Source organism: Silurus aristotelis (assembly GCF_946808225.1).
Source record: "Silurus aristotelis genome assembly, chromosome: 11".
NCBI lineage: Eukaryota > Metazoa > Chordata > Actinopteri > Siluriformes > Siluridae > Silurus > Silurus aristotelis.
This window is the reverse complement of record NC_139584.1, coordinates 24,397,942-24,420,646: the sequence shown is the minus strand read 5'-3', so window position 1 is coordinate 24,420,646 and position 22,705 is coordinate 24,397,942. Positions and strand designations below refer to the sequence as shown.

General features: G+C 37.0%; 3 protein-coding genes across 5 annotated transcripts; all 3 read left to right on the top strand.

Moving 5' to 3' along the window:
- Positions 1-285: 285 nt before the first annotated feature.
- Positions 286-7,072, top strand: LOC310733772 (uncharacterized protein). The gene is made up of 8 exons (XM_083555174.1): positions 286-768; positions 996-2,076; positions 2,666-2,800; positions 2,885-3,059; positions 3,411-3,509; positions 4,252-4,343; positions 4,467-4,607; positions 5,918-7,072. Exons 1-8 carry the CDS (start codon positions 602-604, stop codon positions 6,152-6,154), a joined length of 2,127 nt encoding a protein of 708 aa, XP_083411300.1. The 5' UTR covers positions 286-601; the 3' UTR covers positions 6,155-7,072.
- A 9,363-nt stretch (positions 7,073-16,435) lies between these two features.
- On the top strand, positions 16,436-17,561 carry nppal (natriuretic peptide A-like). 3 transcript variants are annotated; one of them, XM_083553728.1, is made up of 3 exons: positions 16,436-16,642; positions 16,829-17,146; positions 17,259-17,561. In XM_083553728.1, the coding sequence occupies exons 1-2, from the start codon at positions 16,559-16,561 to the stop codon at positions 17,135-17,137; spliced, it is 393 nt and encodes a 130-aa protein (XP_083409854.1). In that variant the 5' UTR covers positions 16,436-16,558; the 3' UTR covers positions 17,138-17,146; positions 17,259-17,561. The 3 variants fall into 3 exon arrangements, with proteins under 3 accessions (XP_083409854.1, XP_083409853.1, XP_083409852.1); XM_083553727.1 differs by having other exon boundaries at positions 17,254-17,561; XM_083553726.1 differs by having other exon boundaries at positions 16,829-17,561.
- Positions 17,562-19,880: 2,319 nt separating this feature from the next.
- On the top strand, positions 19,881-20,822 carry nppb (natriuretic peptide B). Its single transcript, XM_083553519.1, has 3 exons — positions 19,881-20,103; positions 20,210-20,459; positions 20,644-20,822. Exons 1-3 carry the CDS (start codon positions 19,987-19,989, stop codon positions 20,658-20,660), a joined length of 384 nt encoding a protein of 127 aa, XP_083409645.1. The 5' UTR covers positions 19,881-19,986; the 3' UTR covers positions 20,661-20,822.
- Positions 20,823-22,705: the final 1,883 nt, after the last annotated feature.

Below are 22,705 nucleotides of genomic sequence, written 5' to 3'. Positions count from 1 at the left end.
TAAATTTCGTGTTGCCAAAAAAATACTTAATCCTCCAAAGCATGTATAGAATAACTTGCAAAGTTATAAAGAAAATAAAGAAAAACATGCGTAACATAAACCAATAGGAAGTGAAGCCTGTCACTGAAACTAAAATTGGTATAAACTGCAAAACATAAACCAATTCAAAATAAGACTGTCATTGAAACTGAAGCTGAAACTAAAGCTGGCAAATTTTTTTTGCCAAAAATTTCCACAAAAAAAGTCAAATCTTGATGGTTAAAAGGAATTATAAATTGAGCTTTAAGTAGTAGACCCACCGGTTTAAACCAGAACCGGTTTGTCAACAAGGAGTGAATCCACCAATCGCACCGCAGCATCGGGCAATTATTAGCCCGCGTCACCGATTGAACGAGTGCCGTTAATAACTCCGGCAAAAGGAGAGGAAGATGCACGAATGGATGATATATTCAAGAAAAGATGACACATTTATAAAAAATAATAATTGTTCAAAACAATAATAATAATATTGTAAATAACATCAAAGCCGCCTTTTGAAAGATAAAAGAAGAACCGGAACTTTTTCCGCATCCCAGCTCGTGTACCGCAGGAGAAGTGTCTCATGTCACCCCTGGAGTCCATGAAGAAGGAGTGTTTGGCATCCAGCACCTTGTCCTCGACGTCATTAAAAGGCACTTTAACCAAAATCCACAGCAGAAAACACGAAGCCCGACAGAAGCTCTTGGCACACAGCGCAGAGGAACCGGAGGAGGACTGTAACACTTGCAGGTATCATGTTAATACTTCAACAGTCATTACTTGCTGAATGTATCAGAAACCCACCTATTAGGATCAATTGCTTGTATATAGTGATATCAACACACTGTTTTATAGCATTGTCCATTAAGACTCACTGAAATATATGCATATGTATTATATTATATAATATTTTATTATAGTGTAGTATAGTTTAGCATAGTATAGTATATTGCTCTACAGTCTCTGTTTTTCCGCAGTTCCAGTTGCAGCAGTTGCAGTCGCACGGTTCGCAGGATCCTGATTGCATGCATCATCTCGTTCCTAGCTCTCTCTTGCTCCGTGGCTATGGATTTCAGTTCCTTCTTGGACCACTGGCAGAAGACAGAGAACTGCCTTACTGAACTGAGCTCCTGCAGGATTCAAGCTACACTCCAAATCATTAATGACCTCCAAATGATGAGAAACTCGTCGAGAGAGAGCAAACACAAGAATCGAGAAAAATTCTCGTCACCCGAACTTCCGGAAATGTTAACCATCTGGCACACTTGTACAGCTGTGGAAATGGATGGCTTGGGGAAGCCTTGTGGCACAGAGCTTGCTGAGTTTTGTGAGCAGCTTCATTCAGGCTTTTTCAAGTTTGTTAGTGTATGGGAAAATGATCCAGCATGCAGCAATGGGACCTGGATTTTCACCTCTGCAATTGAAAAGATATTAAACTTATCGGGCATAGAAGAAGCCGATATTGGTCTTCTAAGGCACAGTGCAGACTGGACCGGCATGATCACGCTGAGATTTTTAGTCACATTTCAAGAGCTGAACCATCAGTGGATCTTAAATGAAGGAGGACCAGATATCCAGTATAAGTGGTTGCAAACTATAACCACATTAATAGTCCTCCAAGATATATCTGAGCATTTCCAGATCTGCTGGATGGAGAATGTTGACCAGGAACTAAACTTGAAAGACTTTTCACTTTCTAACCCAGGTTCCTCTTTGGAAGGAGCACACATTTTCCTTCTCGCCTTGAGGAACATCCAGAACTGCTTTCTTACAAAGACCATGTCAGACCTGAAGCTGAAATCCAGAGATGTCTCATCCAGCATGAGCCTGAAGATCAGCCTGCTCACCATTGCATGCCTCATCTACCCCATTGTGCTGCTCTCTTTTAAGCAGATGACTGGCTGGATCCAGGACTATGCACAGACTTTGAAAGAGAAGACTGAAGATTTAAAAAAACAGAGGCAGCTTGCTGAGAATCTCCTTCATCAGATGCTGCCTAAGTCTGTGGCTAAGCAGCTTAGCAAAAATAGACACGTGGAGGCTGAGAGCTATGAGAGTGTAAGCGACAGTCGAAATAAAAAAATGGTTGCATGCATCACTATAAAACTAGTCATGCACGCTTAAATTTGAACTTAGATGTTAGAAACAGAGTCCATGTTTATTAGACATGTTGGCGAGATAGGTGTATACAGAAGGCGCACATGCTCCCATTTTGTTTGTTCTTATTGTTGAAGTAATTGCCTATAATTATAGTATTACATATTCATTAGGAGATAAAACAGCCTATGGTGGAGAGGAGCAAATTATCAGTCTCTCATGGGGGGATAAATTTGGCAGATCATTTTCTCTCCGTTATAGCATTTAGGTTCTTTATCCATATATTTTCTAAATGTCGCATTTCCTGAAGACACAGTCGAGACCGGTTTTGGTTTTTATATATTCTTGTTTGTCTGCAACAGAAAAACATCAATAAACATAACAGACAAAACAATTTTTAACAGACAAATTTTCATGGCTGTTTTTTTCCACAACTATTTTTTTAATGATTTTCTTCCATTTTTAACAGATTGTAGATGCACATTTGAATTAGTCTCATTTCAACAAGACATTATTATGTGGTTTGCACTAATACACAGTTTCATTCCAGGTCACCATTTTCTTCTCAGACATTGTGGGCTTCACCGCTATATCAGCCTCGTGCACACCTCTGCAAGTCGTTGAGATGCTCAACAATCTGTACATGTGCTTTGATACACGCATCGACTCTTACGATGTCTACAAGGTGAGCTGCAAAAAAAGAAAATTATAAGAACGTAAAGGAAGCATAAATAGCGAAATGTTTTGATGCAGAGCTTTTTGTAAAAAGGTGGAGACTATTGGCGATGCCTACATGGTAGTGAGTGGGCTTCCTGAGAGAAATGGGGAGAAACATGCTGATGAGATCGCCAAGATGTCTCTAGACCTGGTTGCCGCTGTGAGGCAGGTTCTCATTCCTCACATGCCCAACAAACGTCTTCAGCTTAGAGCAGGGATACACACAGGTGTGTGGTTTGATGTGCTGAATTCTGGTATTATATAACCCTTGTGTTTCTTGTGTTTGATAGTAATCTGAACACCAAATATATGATATCCTCATAGCAGTAGATTGGCAATAAAAAAATATATTTTTCAGATAAGTCATGAACTGAACAGAGCATAGGGTTACATGATCAAAGAATGCATTAAACTGTACTGATAATATCAACATCAGAAGTCAATAATATTATATGCAAAACCGTTGATACACTATAACTTCTCATGTTTTTTCACCTAAAAGGGATTTGCAAAAAAAAAAAAAAGATGCAAAAGAGATTTCACTTACAGGGAAAAATGAATCTCATCATGTGCTACAGGACCATGTGTAGCTGGAATCGTAGGTTACAAGATGCCAAGGTACTGCCTTTTTGGAGACACAGTAAACACAGCATCCAGAATGGAATCCACCAGTCTGCGTATGTGTCTTTCTCATAACACTTTACACATTTACAGTGACATCAACCCCCCTCTTAAATGTTCTTCAGGACTATATTTGTGACCACATATTTGCGAATTCGGTTAGTGGATAAATTATATATGGTCCAACATCAGCATCTAAAACTTGTGTGTAAATTAAACTATGCTTTTTTCTCGAGTTGAAAGGCCTGTTTTCTCACTGCTTTTAGCTGCTGCTCTGATGTTCATAAATATTTTCAGTTACTACATCACCATAGAGACAGACCGCCATTTCGGCCGTGATCATGTCGTATTTCATTTTATTTCGAAATCATCAGAGCATCTGTTTTATTTTTTTTTACTGCTAAAACCATGTTATTTTAAGCAATATAAAGGACTTTTAGGCAAAATAATCAATAGACATGATTGATTTAGTACTGGTCAATACAGATGTAGCAAAATAAGCATGACAAATGTTCACACTATTAATTTAAGTTTGAATGAATGTATACATTTTTTTTATCGTACACATGTGGCTTCTTGGGATTTATTATGTTATGTGAACCATTGTGTTTCACATATTTGATTTGAAAATCCTATGAAAATAATAATAAATAATTGAGTAAATTGAAATTAAACGCTGAATGTTAAATGAATTCTATATATTTTTCCTTTTTCTATTTTAAAATATTTTACATGTGTTATCAAGGTAATAATTGCAAATACTGTTTTTTTTTGTTTGTTTGTTTATTGTTGTTCCAGCTCAGAAAATCCACGCCAGCTCTGCAACTTACCTGGCTCTGATGAAAGACAACGCATATGAGCTTCAGTTACGAGGAGAGATCGAGGTGAAGGTGAGTAACCATTCTGCAGTGTGTGCAGGGTTATCTGGTTTAAGATGTGAGTTTAGGGAGGCACTATAGGGAAACATAGATAGATAGAAAATAATGCTGAGATTCTCTGATTTCTTTTTTCAGGGGAAAGGAAAAATGAATACCTACTGGTTGATTGGCCACAAAAACTACAGTGTCCAGAATGACAGTCTGGTGTGCCACTGGAACCCAAATCTCTCTAGAAAGAAGAAGACCCCTGTAGGGAGTAATGTCTCAGTGGCAAATGTGAGTATGGGTGTATTATGATATTTTATAGTTTTATGAGTATACACATGTCATATTAAATATTACACAGATCCAGTCATATTCCAGATCTTGGTTCCAGGTGAGTAATTCCCCCAGTAGTTTCCATTACTTTAGCTTTATTTAATGCAGGTGTCCCTCTAGTCAAATTAGCAAAACCTTAGTTGAAGAAGCGCACGGTCATGTCCAAGTCCAAATCACTATTACTCCCAAATACTTATACTTTATATATTCTTCTTCTTTCGGCTTTTCTCCAGGCTCTTCTCAACCTGCTCCCTACTCTCACCACAAATCCCAATATCACCACAAACATCATAGTTCATGGATACTCCTGTCTGTCCTCACTCTCCTCCTTTTCTTCTTTACCTTCAAAACCATCCCACAGACCACCAATGCTGTCTATCTGCACTGTCCCCTGCCAACACCTTACAGTCTCCAATCTCCTTAAGGTTGCATCTCCTGCATAGAACATAGTGCAGTGGTGAAATAAGTGTTCACCACTGCATTTCCATCCTTCAAAAAACAATCTGCCACCATCTGCCCTTCCACATTCCTCTCCTTAAGGCCATACCTACCCATCACCTCCTCAACACCTCTGTTTCCATCATCCAACATGCCCATTAAAGTCTGCCCCAATCACTAATCTTACTTTCCTAGGTACACCTTCTACCACTTCATCTAACTCACTCCAAAATGTTTTCTTCTTCTCCATCTCACAACCCACTTGCAACCCCATAAGCAATGACGAAATTTATCATCACTCCTTCAACTTCCAGCTTCACGTCCATCACCCTATCAGAAACTCTTGTTTTACCTCCACTACACTCTTACTGTACTCTTCTTTCAGAATCACCCCTACACCATTTCTCTTTCCATCCACACCATGAAAGAACAGTTTAAACCACCTTGATTTGGCATGTTTTACGCTGGATGCCCTTCCTAACGCAACCCTTCCCATTTATCTGGACTTTGGACTGGCACTAAGAGTGCACTGGCTTGTGCAACCCTAATGGCTGGGTAACTTGTGTTACAATCTGTGTGGTGTTTCATGTTCTCCTTATGTCCGCATCGGTTTCCACCTTCGGTTTCCTCCAACCTTTCAAAACCAGGGCAGAAGGTGACTCCTGGGCAATTAGATATGAATGTGTGTTTTGTTTCAGTACTATTCTTTGTTACTATATACTGTATTAATACAAGATTATAGTCTTGAATATAAAGACTAAACACATTTCAAAATGGAATCAGTTCTTACATTGAGGACTCATTCTGATATTATATATTTTTCTTTCTAGTCTGTTATCACAGTGCAGAGTGTGAGTGAAAGAACCACACCAGTTTCCCAGCCTGAGGCTCTTTACATTCCAGAGACATCAGAGGTCAAGATGTGTGTGTCAGCTCAGGTGGAGAACACTGTGGCTGGCTCTGGTACGCTCGGCTCTATGATGGGTGATCCTCAGGATGAGGAGAACACCAACAACAAACAAATGCACAGAGAAACCTCATTACCAGGCCTCGTGCCACACTGCTAGACACAACTAAGAATTACGTTTCCTTTTTTTTTTTTTTTTGATAAACAAGATTCAGAAAATCTTTTACTTAGATATGCTAACATTTATTTATGTTCTTTACAATTTGAAAAAAAGATAACAATATCTTGGACAGATTTCTAAAAGTTTGGCTGCATGAAGAATTATTTCATATATAATGAGATATTTCAATGCAAAAAACAAAAAATGTTTTCCTCCAGCTAACAAGAGCTATAAATATCTCATACCAAATATTAAATTGAGTGATTATTATGGTTTCCTTCTGTCTGTAGCAGAATCATTGTTGGAATTTCAAATGTGATCTCATGACAATCTTCCGGATCTGGTAAATATCAATGAAGAAAAATTGTGTACAAAGATTCTGCAAGCAGCATGTCTTTGTATTCCTTAAATGTGGCCCTGTTTGGTTTAAAATCTATGGAGCTGAATGTAAGTGCACAAAGCAGACAAATTTTAAAAGGGCAAATGACAAATGAAAATAGACAGAAAATAAAGATGTCAACAAATATTTTTATATGACTAAGCAGAATTCACTACCAATAAAATATGTATGTATGCAAACAAAACGTTAGGTAATGTAACTAGTGGATTTCTGTCTGTAGGAGAAACACAAATAAACACTGAAAAACTATTATTATGGGGCGTGTGCTGGTTGGGAAATAGTGAGTGAGGCAGCAGATCAGGTGTCAGGGTTTGTAGCTTGTTAGGCTAAGGTTCAGGAAAACAGGATTGGTTTTTAGAATAACTTTAGAAAAAAACTTTTTGGTTTTGATTATAATTTTTCTTTTTGGACTATATTGTACACTTGTATGCTTCTTGTCTCTTGTTGGTCAGTGTGTACTTTTCCCCTTTTCTATTTTTGTTCAAATCTCTGATTCACGAGACAGTAAGTAGGATTCCATTAGGAAACCCTACATATCTTAGTTTTTAACAAATTAAACGCAGTTTCAATCTTCTGGCCTCAGTTTTGTTTATGTGGTAATGCTGTTTAATTGCTTGAGTCATTATGGCAAGTTGTGAGCGCAACTCATCAAAGAGAACTAAATGGTCTTCATTAAAAGAGAAGTGGAGTGTAATCCCATGGATAAATCCTAACTCTTACACTGCTATGAAAAGACAGAGGCCTGTGCCTAGAAGGAGCTATTGTACTGCAGTCAGATGAAGGCTGGGGATAATTGCCTGGCTGAAGCACACTCCACTTCACAGCAGGCACATACACAGCCATCTGCCCTGAGCCAAGAGCACCCCAACAAGGGCGCTGTTAACTCGTAAAAAGAAGAGGAAGTTGTGCTGGTAACTATCGCATATGGTAATTGTCTTGCAGAGCTTCCTACACATGGTCAGTCCTTCATGACCATGACTGAAATCTTGCTGAGTAGAGTGTATTTAGCTTAATCATGATGGTGTGAATTAAAAGTCGCAGGTTCACAATTAGCACAACTTTGCCAGACTTTACAGCAATATAAACATGGGTTTTATTTTGGATTAGATTCGACCAGATTTTATAAATGTAACAAAATTTTTAAAAAGCCAGATATTATAGAATAAAAGAAAAATTGTAACAGATCTATTGAAGCTTTCCATTCAAAAGCTTACATAGATAGATCTGAGAAAATGTATACATTAAAAAAACTCCTAAAAATATATTATATACTTACTAATTCTAAAGTGTTAGCATATATTGCAACAATATCTTTCATTTTGATGATATTAATTTTTATCATTTTAATTTTAATGTCTAATACAGTTTTAATGAGTACATTTACACCTAATTATGATTTGCATTCGTTCCCACCCAAAGTAATTGTATTGCAGTTATATCAATTCTAACTATTATGGTAAATAATATTAGTTATTTGTCTTTAATAATGTTACTTATTTTCCAAATGTGTAAAAACACATTTTTACATACTTATTGGAAAATAAGTAACTGCATATAATTTGGTCCGTTTCCAGCAGGTCCTCTCTCTGTACACTAGGGGGCAATGTTGGTTAATACATGTATAATTCTGCATTGAGGACGTGCAGAAAGACACTCAGAGCTTTTAAAGCACTGCAATACCAGAATCGAAAATTGGTCTTGGAAAAACTATAATAAAGTCAAAGTACATGGATATGCATATATTTAAAAATTAACTGTAGAAATTCATTATTAATAAAGGATCAAACTGAATCTCAGATCTGTACAAAACAATGGAAATAACATTGAAAACACTGAAAACATTATCAAAACAATATAAACAAATGTAAGCAATAAAAAACTTAAAATTAGTTATATAAAACAATTTGATATAGTAATTCTATTTAAGTAATAATCTGTGGGATCATATTTATTTATTTGAGGCGGAATTTGAGATAACATTAGAGATACCATTAATAAATATTATCCAGGTCAACAATTACCCTCTGCCACCCCATTTTAATAGTGAGGGGTCTGGAAGTCAGGTGATGAGTATTTATCACTGTTTCCCTTCTCCCTTCCTCCATCTCTCTCTCTCTCTCTCTCTCTCTCTCTCTCTCTCTCTCTCTCTCTCTCTCTCTCTCTCTCTGTCTGTCTCTCTTTCTCTGTGCATGTCAGTCACACTCACTTGTCTGGAGGTGTGGAAACTGCCGGGATCATTATTGGAAATGACTGGCTGCACATTCCAAAAGATAATACAGCTGTCACGGGAACAAGCACCACCCTCTTCCCTCTCCACACTGATACAGTCATTAGAAAATACAAAACTAAAAAAAGAAAAACTTGATTATTGACATTATAATGAAACTGGCAAATTTCAGTAAATGAGTTGAGTGAGGTGATAGAAGGCGACACTGCTCTCAAGATGAAGAGACTTAGGCATGCTCCCCACAAAAGTCAGCATGGGCTTCATTTTTTTCCTGATTTATTTAAATACTCATAACAGGTAACTATACTGCATGACCTTGTATATGATGAGTGCTGTTTTTTTTTCGTTATTGATAGATAGAAAGGACAAAACTGATATTAATGAAAGAATCTAAGTATAGTAATCAAACTAGAAATGCTTTTACCCTGTTAACCATGGCGTACCATTTTGTCCATGTCTTTTATGTGTGGCCATGCTGCATGAAGGTGTCTACCACATTCCAACCCCAAAAATGGCAGTGGTGTGGGCAGGATAGCACCAATGGCCTGACCATAAGGTGACAAACACAAGAGCCAAATATGCAGATTGCTCTCTCTGACTCTTATTCATGTTAATTCTGTTCAGCTGAGCTTTGTGTCTGAATGGCACCGCTGGACATTTGGATCGGTTTCAAAGAGGGCCAGTCATAGTTTATACATCAGAAGAACAATACACATTCAATATTTAGGAGCTCACCAAAGCACCACATTCTGTATGCCTGTAAAATCTGTATGAACACGATTAATTGTGATGTACTGCCATAAAGCCGGGTAACACCTGAATGAAATCAGTTTGAAAGCCCCTTTACCACCTACAGATACACAGATATACATATTATTCTCTACTCTTGCTACAGTGTACAATGTGGGAGAAAGGGAACTTCTGTGGTTGCACATTTGCTGCTCCAACATGAGCCACAGTGGGGAGGCTCGAGCCCCACAGTCGGCCATTCATATCTGTCACTGAATTCATGGGGAGCACTAAAGACAGTTTAATGACTCTTAAAGGAGCTCTAATGGATTTATTTAGCATTTGGAGGATAGAACCAAAGCAACAAACAGAATGTATGATTTTTAGAAGTTTATCTATCTATCTATCTATCTATCTATCTATCTATCTATCTATCTATCTATCTATCTATCTATCTATCTATCTATCTATCTATCTATCTATCTATCTGTCTGTCTGTCTGTCTGTCTGTCTGTCTGTCTGTCTGTCTGTCTGTCTGTCTGTCAATATACAAATAGTACAGTATAGTATGGTAAATAGTTATACAACCAAACAAGTACATTTCTAATATTAACATGTTAATCCTTATGTAGAAAATCAGTTCAGATATCAAAGGAGATTATTTCACAGACTAGCGTTAAAATATTCTTTATTCGTTAAGAATTTAAAATAGTTGTTTGAACATATCTTTGAGATGCTAGATTCAAATCTCTTGTAATACTGTATTCCGACTTTATATCTTACAAAATATAACTGAGAGCACTTGGGAGCAGATAAAAGTAGAAAGAAGTGGTAGCTCAGTGAATGATTGCAAGAGGTTTGACTTCTGATTGAATATTAGCACCCCCAAGCTGCCTCTGCTGGGCTTTTGAGCAGGGCACTTAACCCCAACTGCTTAAAAAAGATATTTAAAAAAATCGCAAAAAGTAAGTCGCTCTGGATAAGGGCATCTGGCAAATGCCATAAAATGTAAAAAAAAAAAAAAATTTCTATTTCATCACTGTGATTGAATGTCATTTTGTTTTCAGAATGCATAATTTCTCTCTTACTCATTCTTTGACGCATTCTTTGAAAGCTATGAACTGGGCCCCCAAAAAAGACCATCACCACTCCTGAGTCATTAAATCTTCAAGAACATTTTATCTGTCCCTGGCCTTGTGGAGTATTTCCCACATTAACTCAGTCAGTGTGTGGGAATGGAACAGACTTCAACTCTCGGTTGAATACATTAAACCGGGTTGCTGTTGAGAGTCAAAATAACAGATATCCATTATTTTTTCCTGACATTATCCACACCGTAGACAGTGGTTTGATAAGATGCTATTGTGATTTCTACACATTTATTGTACGTATCTGAAAGCTACGCGTATATGACCCTCCAAATGGACAATAGTAAATGGCAAATCACTTTGGTGCTGTCTGCAATGACTTTTCCTGGTCCCTTTTGGATGACTAAAGTTAAAAATAGCCATTACAGTGGCTAAAAATATCTAATTAGGTCTTAGTTCCGCTAAAATCGTGTTATCTCTGTGAGAGGCATAGAGGTTACAGCACTCATGTCAGATGGAGGCCTTTCAGCAAGCTGTAATGCAGGGGGATAAATAGCACCTGACCCATGAGTTATGATGTAATCGAGGGTCTATACAAGCGGTATGAATATGAGTTGGACCAGATGTCTCAGGAAGTGTTTGACAGTTCCTCTTTTTTTTTTTCTTTTTTTTTTTACAGCAGACCGAAAGATTTTATAAAGCCACATGACCTTATGTGCCGACAGCTCCCATGTGACACTAACAATATTTAACATGTCTATTTAAAGTCATGGTAATCAAACCGGCTTCTTATTACCATGAATAAATTTGAACTTGAGTTCTTCTGGAATTAATAAGCATATCTGAAGAGCACATTGCTCTCATAATGAAAGGTGTAATGATGAAATTAAATGTATGAGATGACATTATAATATTTAGAAATATTAAGAATGTAAAATGTATTCCATATTTGGTTCGTAGTCATATTTCAGTTTCGTGTTTTTGCATTTAGTGACTCTGTTGTGTTTAAAAGGTTTTCGCCTTTGCAGGATTCCATTAAAACCCAATTCTCCGAAGTCTTTTGGAACTACCTGGTAAATTTTCTCCACTAATTACCAATGAAATTGCTTTACTGGCCAAACCTTTTCCTGGTAAATACCAAGAACCTGGGAAGTAAAAAATAGTTGTTTCTGTGAGCATGCATGCCTGACTTACTTGTAATTAGATTAATTAAATAGATACTGATTTTGAGTTACATTTAAAGCTAATAAACCTTTGGTATTAAATTGGTTGTAACACCTATGTCATGACTGTCACACTTTAGCAGATCCCAAAATAAGGTATTTGGCAGATGACCAAACTTTTTGGTTTGCATTCAGAAAGGAAGTTCCTGGATATTTTTAGCTGCAGCTTTTACTGATTTCTGAACTCTTAATTAAATAGTGCTTTGGATGTCAGCTGTGGAACGTTCTTGTTGGGAAATCAACGATAAGACCGCCAGTGTCATCCAGCAGTGTAAGAAGTGCTGATGACATGTTCAACTCTGAATAGACACATACAACTGAACATCCTATCCTTTATCAGCTGTGAGATTCCTCTGAGAGACATAAATATGCGTGAGTAATGCAAAGGGTCAGAGTTCTCATTTTTTAGATTAAGACTTCCGTTGCATTATTTAGTAGTTTGTCAATTCTCTCCTACAGGGTCAAAAGAAAGTGCGTTTATTATTGTTTTTGAAAGCCAAGTGTGAAGCAACTAAACGTTCATTTCTATAAAATCATTTATGACCACTTACATAATTATATAAATGAAATGAAGAATTGCAACATTTCACTTACATGCTCCTGAACTGGAATTCAGATTAAATAAAATAACAGCACCAGTCTCTAATTGCTGTTATAATAACCTATTCTTAGAAATCTTTCAAATAAATTTTTTAGTGTGGTAGATGGGGTGTGTCCATTCAGCCACAAGGACATTAGTGAGGACATGCACTGATGTATGGAGTTCTGGTGTTCACTTAGCATTACAGTTCATACCAAATGTGTTTAGTGGGGGGATAGATAGATAGATAGATAGATAGATAGATAGATAGATAGATAGATAGATAGATAGATAGATAGATAGACGGACGGACGGACGGACGGACGGACGGACGGACGGACGGACGGACGGACGGACGGACGGACGGACGGACGGACGGACGGACGGACAGACAGACAGACAGACAGACATTATGTTGTAGACTTGCTGGTGAACTTGGGATCTTATGACAATCGTACGATTAATTACAAATTAAATATTTTAATCGATTGATAGCCCTAATATTAATGAGATTTATATTGGGAGTGATGAGGATTGACAAGATTAGAAACTAGTTTATTAGAGGGACAGCGCATGTAGGACATTTTGGGGACAAAGTGAGAGAGGCCCGATTGAGATAATTTGGACATATGCAGAGGAGGGACATGGGGTATATCGGTAAGAGAATGCTGAGGCTGGAGCCACAAGGAAGGAGGAAAAGAGGAAGGCCAAAGAGGAGGTTCATGGATGTGGTGAAGGAAGACATGCAGGTGGTTGGGTTGAAAGAGGCAGATCTAGAGGACAGGGGGGGTATGGGTAAGGATGATCCACTGTGGCAACCCCTAATGGAAGCAGCTGAAAGAAGAAGACAGCCCTAATATTAATATAATGTGAGTTCCAGTTACCAGCATGACACTAAAACACGTAGGAGTAAAGGCTACTTTTTTACTTAAGTATTGACTTTTAAAAAAAAGGACAGTCAGTACTTCAACTTTTACAAGAGTCTTTTAAAACGCGAGTAACTGTACTTCTGTACTGGCCTGGGGATCCATGAACAGTGTACTACACTGACTCAGGACTACAGGTTGCATTTGATCACCATCACTGCACAGCTCAACACTATTCAGCTGTAATAAATGGGCATTCGGTTCCTCTCAAAGTCTGGTTCCTCTCAAAGTTTCCTCCTTATACTATCTCAGGGAGTTTTCTTTGCCACAGTCGCCACCGGTTTGCTCATTAGGGTCAAACTTGCACTTATAAAGAATCTTATTGATTCTTTCGTAACACATTATCTGTTTAAAAATGCTTTCAGACAATGTCCATGGTTAAAAGCGCTATACAGATCAAAATGAATTGAAGAATCAACAACAGCCATTTAAAATTAAACTACTTCTAGTGTAAACTGAAGGTGCCTTTTCTAAACAGAATATTGTGTTCTCTAATTCTCCAAACAGTCGGATAAATAATAATTGTAATATAATCATACTTTATGAAACTGTACCTGTTTCAGTTGCATAATCTGATATTTTAAGCATGTCTTGAAATCAATCATTACCCAATCGTTACCCAGACATGCACTCGTCCATTCACACCTGTGTGATTTATTCGCCATTCTATTACTTTCCTCTTTTTTTTCTCTACTCTTCTTTTTTAAACACAAGCAAAAATTTCAGGGTTGGTTCCACTATTGTATATAAATTTAGTCATGGTGACAAAAGCACACAAAAGAGCCCTTCTACAAATTCTCCACAAAAATAGTGTTTCTGACATTACTATAAATATACAGTATTTCTTAGCTTGATGTTAAAACTAACTGCTAAAAGAAAAGAAGCAATAAAGGACTCTTCTCAGGGGATCAGTTTCCTAAACACAAGACCCTGCCCATCCAGCATCATAAACCATGCCATGGTAAAAGGTACTGAGATTTGTTTGCCAACATTTTCTCCATTCTGGTGCTTGATAAGAACCTTAACTGAAGCTCTTGACCTGTAGTTAAATGATATTATGCTCTGCAATGCAGCCACATGTTTGGTCAATGAATTATTTGCACAAGCTAGCAAGCATTTCCTAACAAAACTGATTGTCCTGATGTTGCTTAATATGCCGCTTTGTTCTAACAAACTGTAGCACACACATTTGCTATTAGACGTATTGTATGTTCACAGTCAGTCACTGGCTCGGGTAGATCACATTCTTGTCTCTTAGCTGTTCAAGGTTAGTCTACATGAGAGCAGCTCTTTCTTTATTCTTGTCTTTACTTTTATTTTTTTGTAAGCTGCACGGAAAGTGTGAGAGTCTCAGCCTTAGCATTCATGCCCTGAGGCCCATCGCCATCCTGCGTGAGAGAGGCAGCCAGAGAAAGTCAGCATGAGCGATGGTCTCCTGCTAGCTCTGAACTGAAGCACAATGCAGAGGAAGACAGGGACTGATTAGGTTTTTAGTGTCTCTTGGCACCTACAGAACAACTATTGGTGAAATGGCTTTTGAGTCCATCTGGCACATTTCGCTTTGTACCAAAGATTATAATAAAAGTCTACCCTTTAGAAAAATTGTTGTTGCATTTCCTCTCTCATAGATTGGACCACAAATGCCTTTCGCATGTATACAAATTTGCTCCTGTGCTGATTTCTGATGTGACATTTTAAATGACGTGTCCTTCGCAAAAAGGATATGTGAAATGGCATGGGCTGCTCTGGCCTGCCATTAAAATCTTAATTAGCTCTATGACTCTTAATCATGGCAATGAGTTGTGCTCAGTGATCTGTACCAGGGGAGGACAGAGGTGAGCAGGTGAAATGTGCATGCTTGAAATAGATTCAGGATATCCCAGGAAGAAAACATGCCTCACACACTTTACACACCTCTCACAGACAGCCTGAAACAGAAACAGCCACAGGTTGTGTGGGAATTCTGGTGTTAAATGCATGTATCTACAACAGAGCAATATGTAGCACACACTACTAAATAAATTTAACTTTTCAATTTAACTAATAAACACACTAATAAATAAAACACACTCAGAGGAAATTGCTGTCTGTTCGCTTCTACATGCAAGAGCTCACAGATGCCTGCAACTGGCTGTCACTGTGATTTACATGGTTAGCGTTGGTACATTGTTTAAATATCGCAAGACGTTTTGTTAGGAAGTAGGAAGATGCTAAAGTACCTTTTCCTGATGTTTTCTCAAAGTAAATGTTGTACTCTGCTTTCTTTCCATTGTTATTAATAGTCATATATGTACATATGGCCTTAATTTTGTGTTTTCTGTAGATTAGTTCATCGATGTACACAAAGCTGTACCCATAAATCAATATCAATTTGACCCTTTTTGTCCTACTTGCACACAAGGTTCTAAGGGTGATCGTTTTCAATTGAGCTGGAAAAGTACATAATAATCATTTTATATTACTTAAACCCAAATAAGCTGAACACTGAAAGATGTTTAAGGGGAGTTAATACTTCAGTGTTGCTCTCAGTTGCCTGCAACTTTGTATGTATTTTAAACTGCATTATTGTGCATAATGTTTTTATAACTTGTGTGTATTATACTACTGGATTTAGAAATGCTGCAAAAATACTGCAATTTATAACTGAGCTGGAAAGGTGACAAAACAGGAACACTCCATCAAATTAGGAAAATTTACCAGGTACACATACTGTATATAGGTGGATGTCAGTATGAGCTATTTCCACATCAGTTGGTTTGACCCCCTGCAGGTTTAGACACACCTGATGCACATTACAGCTGATGGAGGATTTTTGGCTTTTCCACTGTAAATCCTTAATTCTATATGAGCGCTTAAACCTATTGAGTAACTTTGACTCTGATATTCTATAGTTTTCACAGATTTGTGGATTATAGTTTGATCCCATTAGATAAAAAAAAAATAGAAAGTGCATGCTTGTTGCATTATAGTATGTGTTTATGCAAAATTGTATTGCATCCCTGATATTACTGAGGATAATTTGGCTTCTCTCGCACATCTAGTGGAAGGAAACCGGCATTGCCCCTGATTCACCTCCCCTTCCATTAGACTTTACAGCTCGTTTGGTTTCTTTGGCAGCCCGTGACGAAATCGGTGCGGATATAAAGCGCGCACCTGGAGACTGAGCTCGGCCAACTGGCGTGAGAAGGAGCGCTCAGAAAACCCAGCCACGCAGCTAAAGCGAAACGCAACATGACCGCCAACTTCTGCGTGTTCTGCCTCTCCTCTCTCCTGCTTCTGAACTCCATCGGGGCCAAACCGCTCTCCGAATTACAGGTGAGCACACAGTGCTTTGTGTTACCCAGGATCCGTGCGCCATGCGCAATCCTGTTCTGCGCCTTTGCGCATTTATGGCGCAGTGCCATAAAGGCGCAGTGTCTCCTCGCATTTTCTTTGTGACTATATGCTTTGTTGTATTTGCATGCTTTCTTTCTTTAATTTTTTTGACGTATTTTGGCACAGGAGAGCCTTAAGGAGCTCCTGGAGGAAGAGCAAACCGCCAACGAGCCTTTCCTCGGTTCGGAGGTGTCGGAGTCTGCGTCGGAGTCGGAGCGTGGAGGCGGGACGGCGGAGCGCCGCGCTCTCAGTGGAAGCGCCTGGACCGTCGGGGAACTCGACGGCGCGCTCGCGGCTAAAGAGAACGCGCTGGACCGCCTGATCGGGGACATCCTGTCCGTGTCCAAGCGCAGTCGCTTTAAGAAAGGTGGTTTAAGAAGCTGTTTCGGTGTTAGGCTAGAGCGCATCGGCTCTTTCAGTGGTCTCGGATGCTAGAAGCGTCAGGTACATGAACCCACATATCTATATTATAAACATGCATTCAATAGCATTAATGTGGACCATAATCCATGCGTTATTTCCTTCTTACCCATCTCCCCCCTTACCCACAGGAGAGGCTTGCACTGGAACAGGGCTTTGAAACTCCTAACTTGAAACTCCTCGAGCACATGTTTTATTGTTACTGGTTTTAATTGAACCTGATTTTGAAATATTGTCATGTTTACAGCTGTTTGCAGAGCATCTTCTGTTGTGTGTTATTTATTTCTTGGTGACTGTGTATTGTAAATAATTGTTTTTTTTTTTTTTTTTTTTTTTTTAAACCTATGACTAAGTGCTTTTACTGCTTCTTCTGTATATGTATTTATTTCTTGTCCAAATTCATGTGGTGTGAAATGATTAATAAATATTTTGCATAATATGTGTGCTGACCCTGTCTAAATGAACGTACTGAATGCACATTTTTGAGCATGTTTCAGACGAAAAACAAAACATCAGAAGCCCAAAGAAATCTGACAACAAACAGACAATAATGAGTGTTAAAAACCAATAGACCAATGGATTGATAGTCCATGAAGACATTATGTATCAAACCTCCTTATTACCAAAAATGAGAGGAGAAAGCATGAGACTGCAAATGAATACTGTGGTGATATTTAAATAGTAGTCTACTACTAATTAGTCTTAATAATAACAGGATCATCAACAGTTCACAAATTCTAGAGTAAAGAAAAGGCCAGTGGTATTACAAGACCAAGAGAGATAATTCAATAAATTTTTAATGGCATAATTAGGCATGGGGGCATCGATGAATACAAAAAGTTGATTTTCACATTAGGATAAGGTCACATATTACTAAATATAAGATCACATTGTGTGTTTTGAAAAAAGAAAAACATTATCGGAACAATATGGGATTAAAGGTAAAAAAAGAATTATAAAAGTGAGATGTACAATCTGCATAATAAAACCATGCACGAGACATTTAAATAAATTAATATTTTAAGTTATTCACATGTGAGATCATGGGAGACATTCTCTTGATTCTAATATACTTTTTTGCTTTTGTATTATAATTGACAAGCATGCACCACTTAGTATTACATTTCAAAAATAAGATTATTAGGAATAATATAAATGAAACAGCAATCTTCTACTTCAACATTGTAGTGCACTTCTACCTGTGTTATATGTGTTTACAGTTCAAGGCTACATCATGACCTGGGTGACAATGGAGTGCATCTATGTACTAAGAAAAATTAAATACGAGTTATTGCCGTTATAGAGTGGACTAGAAGTGTTGGGACCCTTGGCATTTCAGAAGTAAAAATGTTTCTAAAAATGCTTTTGTGGTCAATTAATTTAATCAGAAAAAATATTTTAGTGAAATCTAGCCTTTAAATAATATAATTCAAACATTAAATAATTTTTTTATAAACAAAAACGTGTCATTTAGTGCTATGTTCAGCTTTCTTTTGCAAACATTACAGCACTGAGACATCAGTTCCAATACTGGTGAAATCAGGAAAAAGAACCCAAAAACACTCCTATGCACAGAATCACTTCCGAACCTCCAAAGCCATTATCTCTGCAGCTTACCTTATATGTTTTAAAAGAGGTCTAGGTCAGATGACAAAGAATTGACAGACAATGCCAAAAATTCTGTAGTTATTGACCTGGTGGAAGTTGCCAAGTTGTTACTTCTTGGTAGAGGCAACCAGAAAATAATTCAAAAGCTCTTCTTTTTTAATGGAGTTTTACCTCACAGCCTTTGAAGGAAAAATAGCTCTATACCACAAATTCAACAGTTTGAGTTTTTTGCTCTATATTAATTAAATTTAATTCCAATCCACCACCTTGTTGAGATTCCGGTCAAACTTTTTGCATTGACAGAACTCTGTGTCTTCATACTGTTGGTTAGGTGGAAGAAACAAAAACAGTCTACTGGGACTCTTCACAGTTTGTTTGGCCATGAGGTAGAGCAACACTATCAGGCAGGTTCATTACAGCATTGGGTGCGTTCAACCTCTGAATTATTCCCTTGATAGTGAATATGGACATGTTCTCGATACTTCAATAACAATTAAGGTTAGCACACTGCTGTTTTTCTTTAATGAGCCAATTCTCCAATCTTTTTCCATGTTTATGAGGAGTAACTTAAGCAATCTGGCCTTATTTTCTACCACAGTGAAAAAGGAAGTCATTGATGCCGTGTACCTCTCAGTGGAATAAAGTTAAAACAGTAAAACAAATGATAGCATTTAGTATTTGATGAAATACATATCTATGATCATAAACAAACATATATGTTTAAAGTGGTTTTAATTTATTCAAAATAATTTACTTTAATCAAAGTTTTTTTTCAGATTTTAAGATCACTGACCCAAATTTATCAAGGTTGCCAATAATCCTCCAGCTGAGACTGGTAATGTAATGTGAAGCTGATAGTATAATATTTAACACCTTTAACTATAATGTGTATATATATACATACCACCAGATTTGCTCCATTATGTCAGCAAAATAAACGCAATGTGTGTAATTTCAGGGAACTACTTTCCCAAGCTCATTATCTAAACAAAACGCATTGCAGGCGATGTCATAGGGCTCATATCTGCTACAATGAAGCTTTAAATGGAGTTATTTCCGACAGACAGCTTTATCACTGGAGGTGTTGGAATGTGGCCTCTAATTCCTCACATAACTTTTGTGAGTCAGACTTTAAAGTATAAAAGAGCACCATCTCCCAGCTTGGAGCTATGAAACACAGAAAACGGACACAGCATAAAGAGACTAAAGAATTAATATAGGAGTCCAACAGACAATTGTTAAGGATTCCAGAGAACATGGCACCATTTTACATTCCATCTGTAAGCTTTTTACTGCTTGTTAGTTTGACTATCACAAGCGCACTCCCGATGCAAAACATGGCTGTGACCAGCAAAGACCTGGATGACTTGAAGGTAAGTTTGGACTGTTACTATTTTTATATATGCAGGACACAACATTATAATTAAGCATTAAGAGATATCTCTGTATTAATTGTAACATATCATTGCCCTCTCCCAGCTTTTGCTTAGCCAACTGGAAGAATTAATTCCTGCTCAAAAACTGAACCCAGAAGAGGAAGAAACAGTAATTGAGGAAGAGGAAGTTTTTCCACAGCCTGAGGTGCTTGCAAGGGACTTCCTCTCAGCCCGGGATCTGAAGACGGTTCGCCAGGACTCAGGCTCAAAGAAGTACTCAGGATGTTTTGGTCGCCCACTGGACCGTATCGGCTCTATGTCCACACTGGGCTGCAAAACTATCGGACGTACCAGTAAGTTTAGTTTATAATTTTACACACCTACATTTGTCTAGAGTTTACAAAAAGTAAAAATTGTCATAATAGAAAGATTTAGGAAATTACAGTACAAAAATACAGTATAAACTACAGTTCTGCTTGTATTTTTTTGTGTCACTTATCAGTCTCCTCTTTTCTTTCTGTTTTTATTTTTTTTCAGGTCCAAAGAGTAAATGAAGTCTTAACTGTTACATAATTTCCTGTGATGGTGCCAGAGTGAATATTTAAATGTCATTTATTTATTAGAATATTTATTGATCTGTCTAGATATAAATTTATATTTCTATACATTCTTTATTTATACTCAATAGTCAGTTGTATCTTAATTAAATATTCAATAAATTATTAAAAAAAAAACAAATTGTGCTGAATATTGTTTTTTTTAACTATTTGTTTAAATGTATTTATTATTTTATTATATTTTTATTATTTTAATTCTTTCAATTATTTTAATGAATTAATTTTATATATTTTCTATACATGATTATATACACTAGCTTTATTTTATTAAATGTTTGTATGGAAAATATTTTCAGTGTACAGCCCTCTGGATGTGAAACAGGGAAACAGTACACTGCCATATGTGTGAACATGTTGCAATATTTCATTCAGCACCATGGAGAGCGATATGTCCCCATGTGAATGCTCTATGAGAAAACTGAAGTATCATAACTAAGTTAAAACAATGGAAACTGTGATGGCAAATAAAACAATTTACCTAATTGTGATAAAACAAGCAAAAAATGTCATATCTGATATGTTCAAAGTGAAGTCAATTTCCAAGTGCATTAGGAAAGCAGACCTTTGCAGTCTGATAGAAACTAAGCTTATACCAATTTATACCTGGATCAAGCTTAATAGATGGTTTGAAATTGACAGCTGCATTTGGTCAATAGTATTACATCTAAGTGAAAGTGAAAGGCAGACATTTATGTAAAGGACACTTCATTTGTTTCTGCAAATCAGATGCCTATATATACAAACAAGACAGATTTGTTATTCACTTACTAATATCAATCCAATAAACAGTGCTTTGGCAGATTAAAAAAAACAATTTTCTCAGACTTTCTTGAAAAAATACCCTATGAATGAACCCCTAACTTGTAATAATAAAGCATATTTTCATAGCTATTATAAATTATTCAGCAGGTAGAGTGAAAGTAGTTCTAAAAGTGAGGGCAAATACATTTAGACCAACTCATGGCTTCTGAGAGTTTTAAAGGTCACTAAGGAAAGGGTTCATTCTAGTCTGGTTATCACTGTGGAGTCTTTTGGTTTAAATGGTCAAATTTTATGGATGTAAAAAAATAAACATAACAGGAATAGTCTCAATTATGGTTATCATCAAAAAGATGAAATATATTTTAAAAAATATATTTTTTTATCTATATACTTATACAAGGGAAACTTCCAGCCTACATTTAAAATTCTTTGTATTAGCTATGGTAGCTACCAGCTGGGTTCCTCCAAGTGGCTCAAATCAAATCAAATCAAATCAAATTTGTCACATACACATATATACAGGGTACGACATGCAGTGAAATGCTTTGGTTGCTCTTTAATGTATCCCAGCTTTTGACAGATCTGCATTTTCATTTTCCTATTACCTTGGTCATGGAATCATTTGCAAAATGATTTAAAATTAATTAATTTATATTAATTGATGCATTTTAAGGCACATGATCATTTTTAGTATCAGACCTTTGTGTCAAATACGTGTTTTGTATGTTGTATTTTAATTTGAATGTGTGTGCTTTAATGTTGAGTTTTGCATGGATTCTACATTGGCCAAATATAGCATTTTAGAGATTACTCAGCTCAAGTGGGACTTCCTGGTAAAATAAAAAGTAATAAATGAGATCTAACCAACCTTTGCAAGGCAACTATTCATTATCATTATGATTAAAGCCATGCTAGTTCACATTAATTGTCTAAAAAGTCATATTACTCATTATCTGTTTTGAAGTACAATCAAACTAAATAATGTATATACAGTACATACATGTAGGTTCTTCAGCTTTAACTAGTGAAATGAGTTAGCATGGTGTTTACATTTACATTTATGCATTTTATTCAAAGCGACCGACAATTATCTCATGCAATGAGAAAGTAAGGGATTAAGGGTCCAGTCGAAGGGGCCGGGTTTTGCTGAGATTTGAACTCCCACAGCAACCCTTCCAATCAGAAGTAAATTTCCCATTATCAGTTGTGGAGACATGATA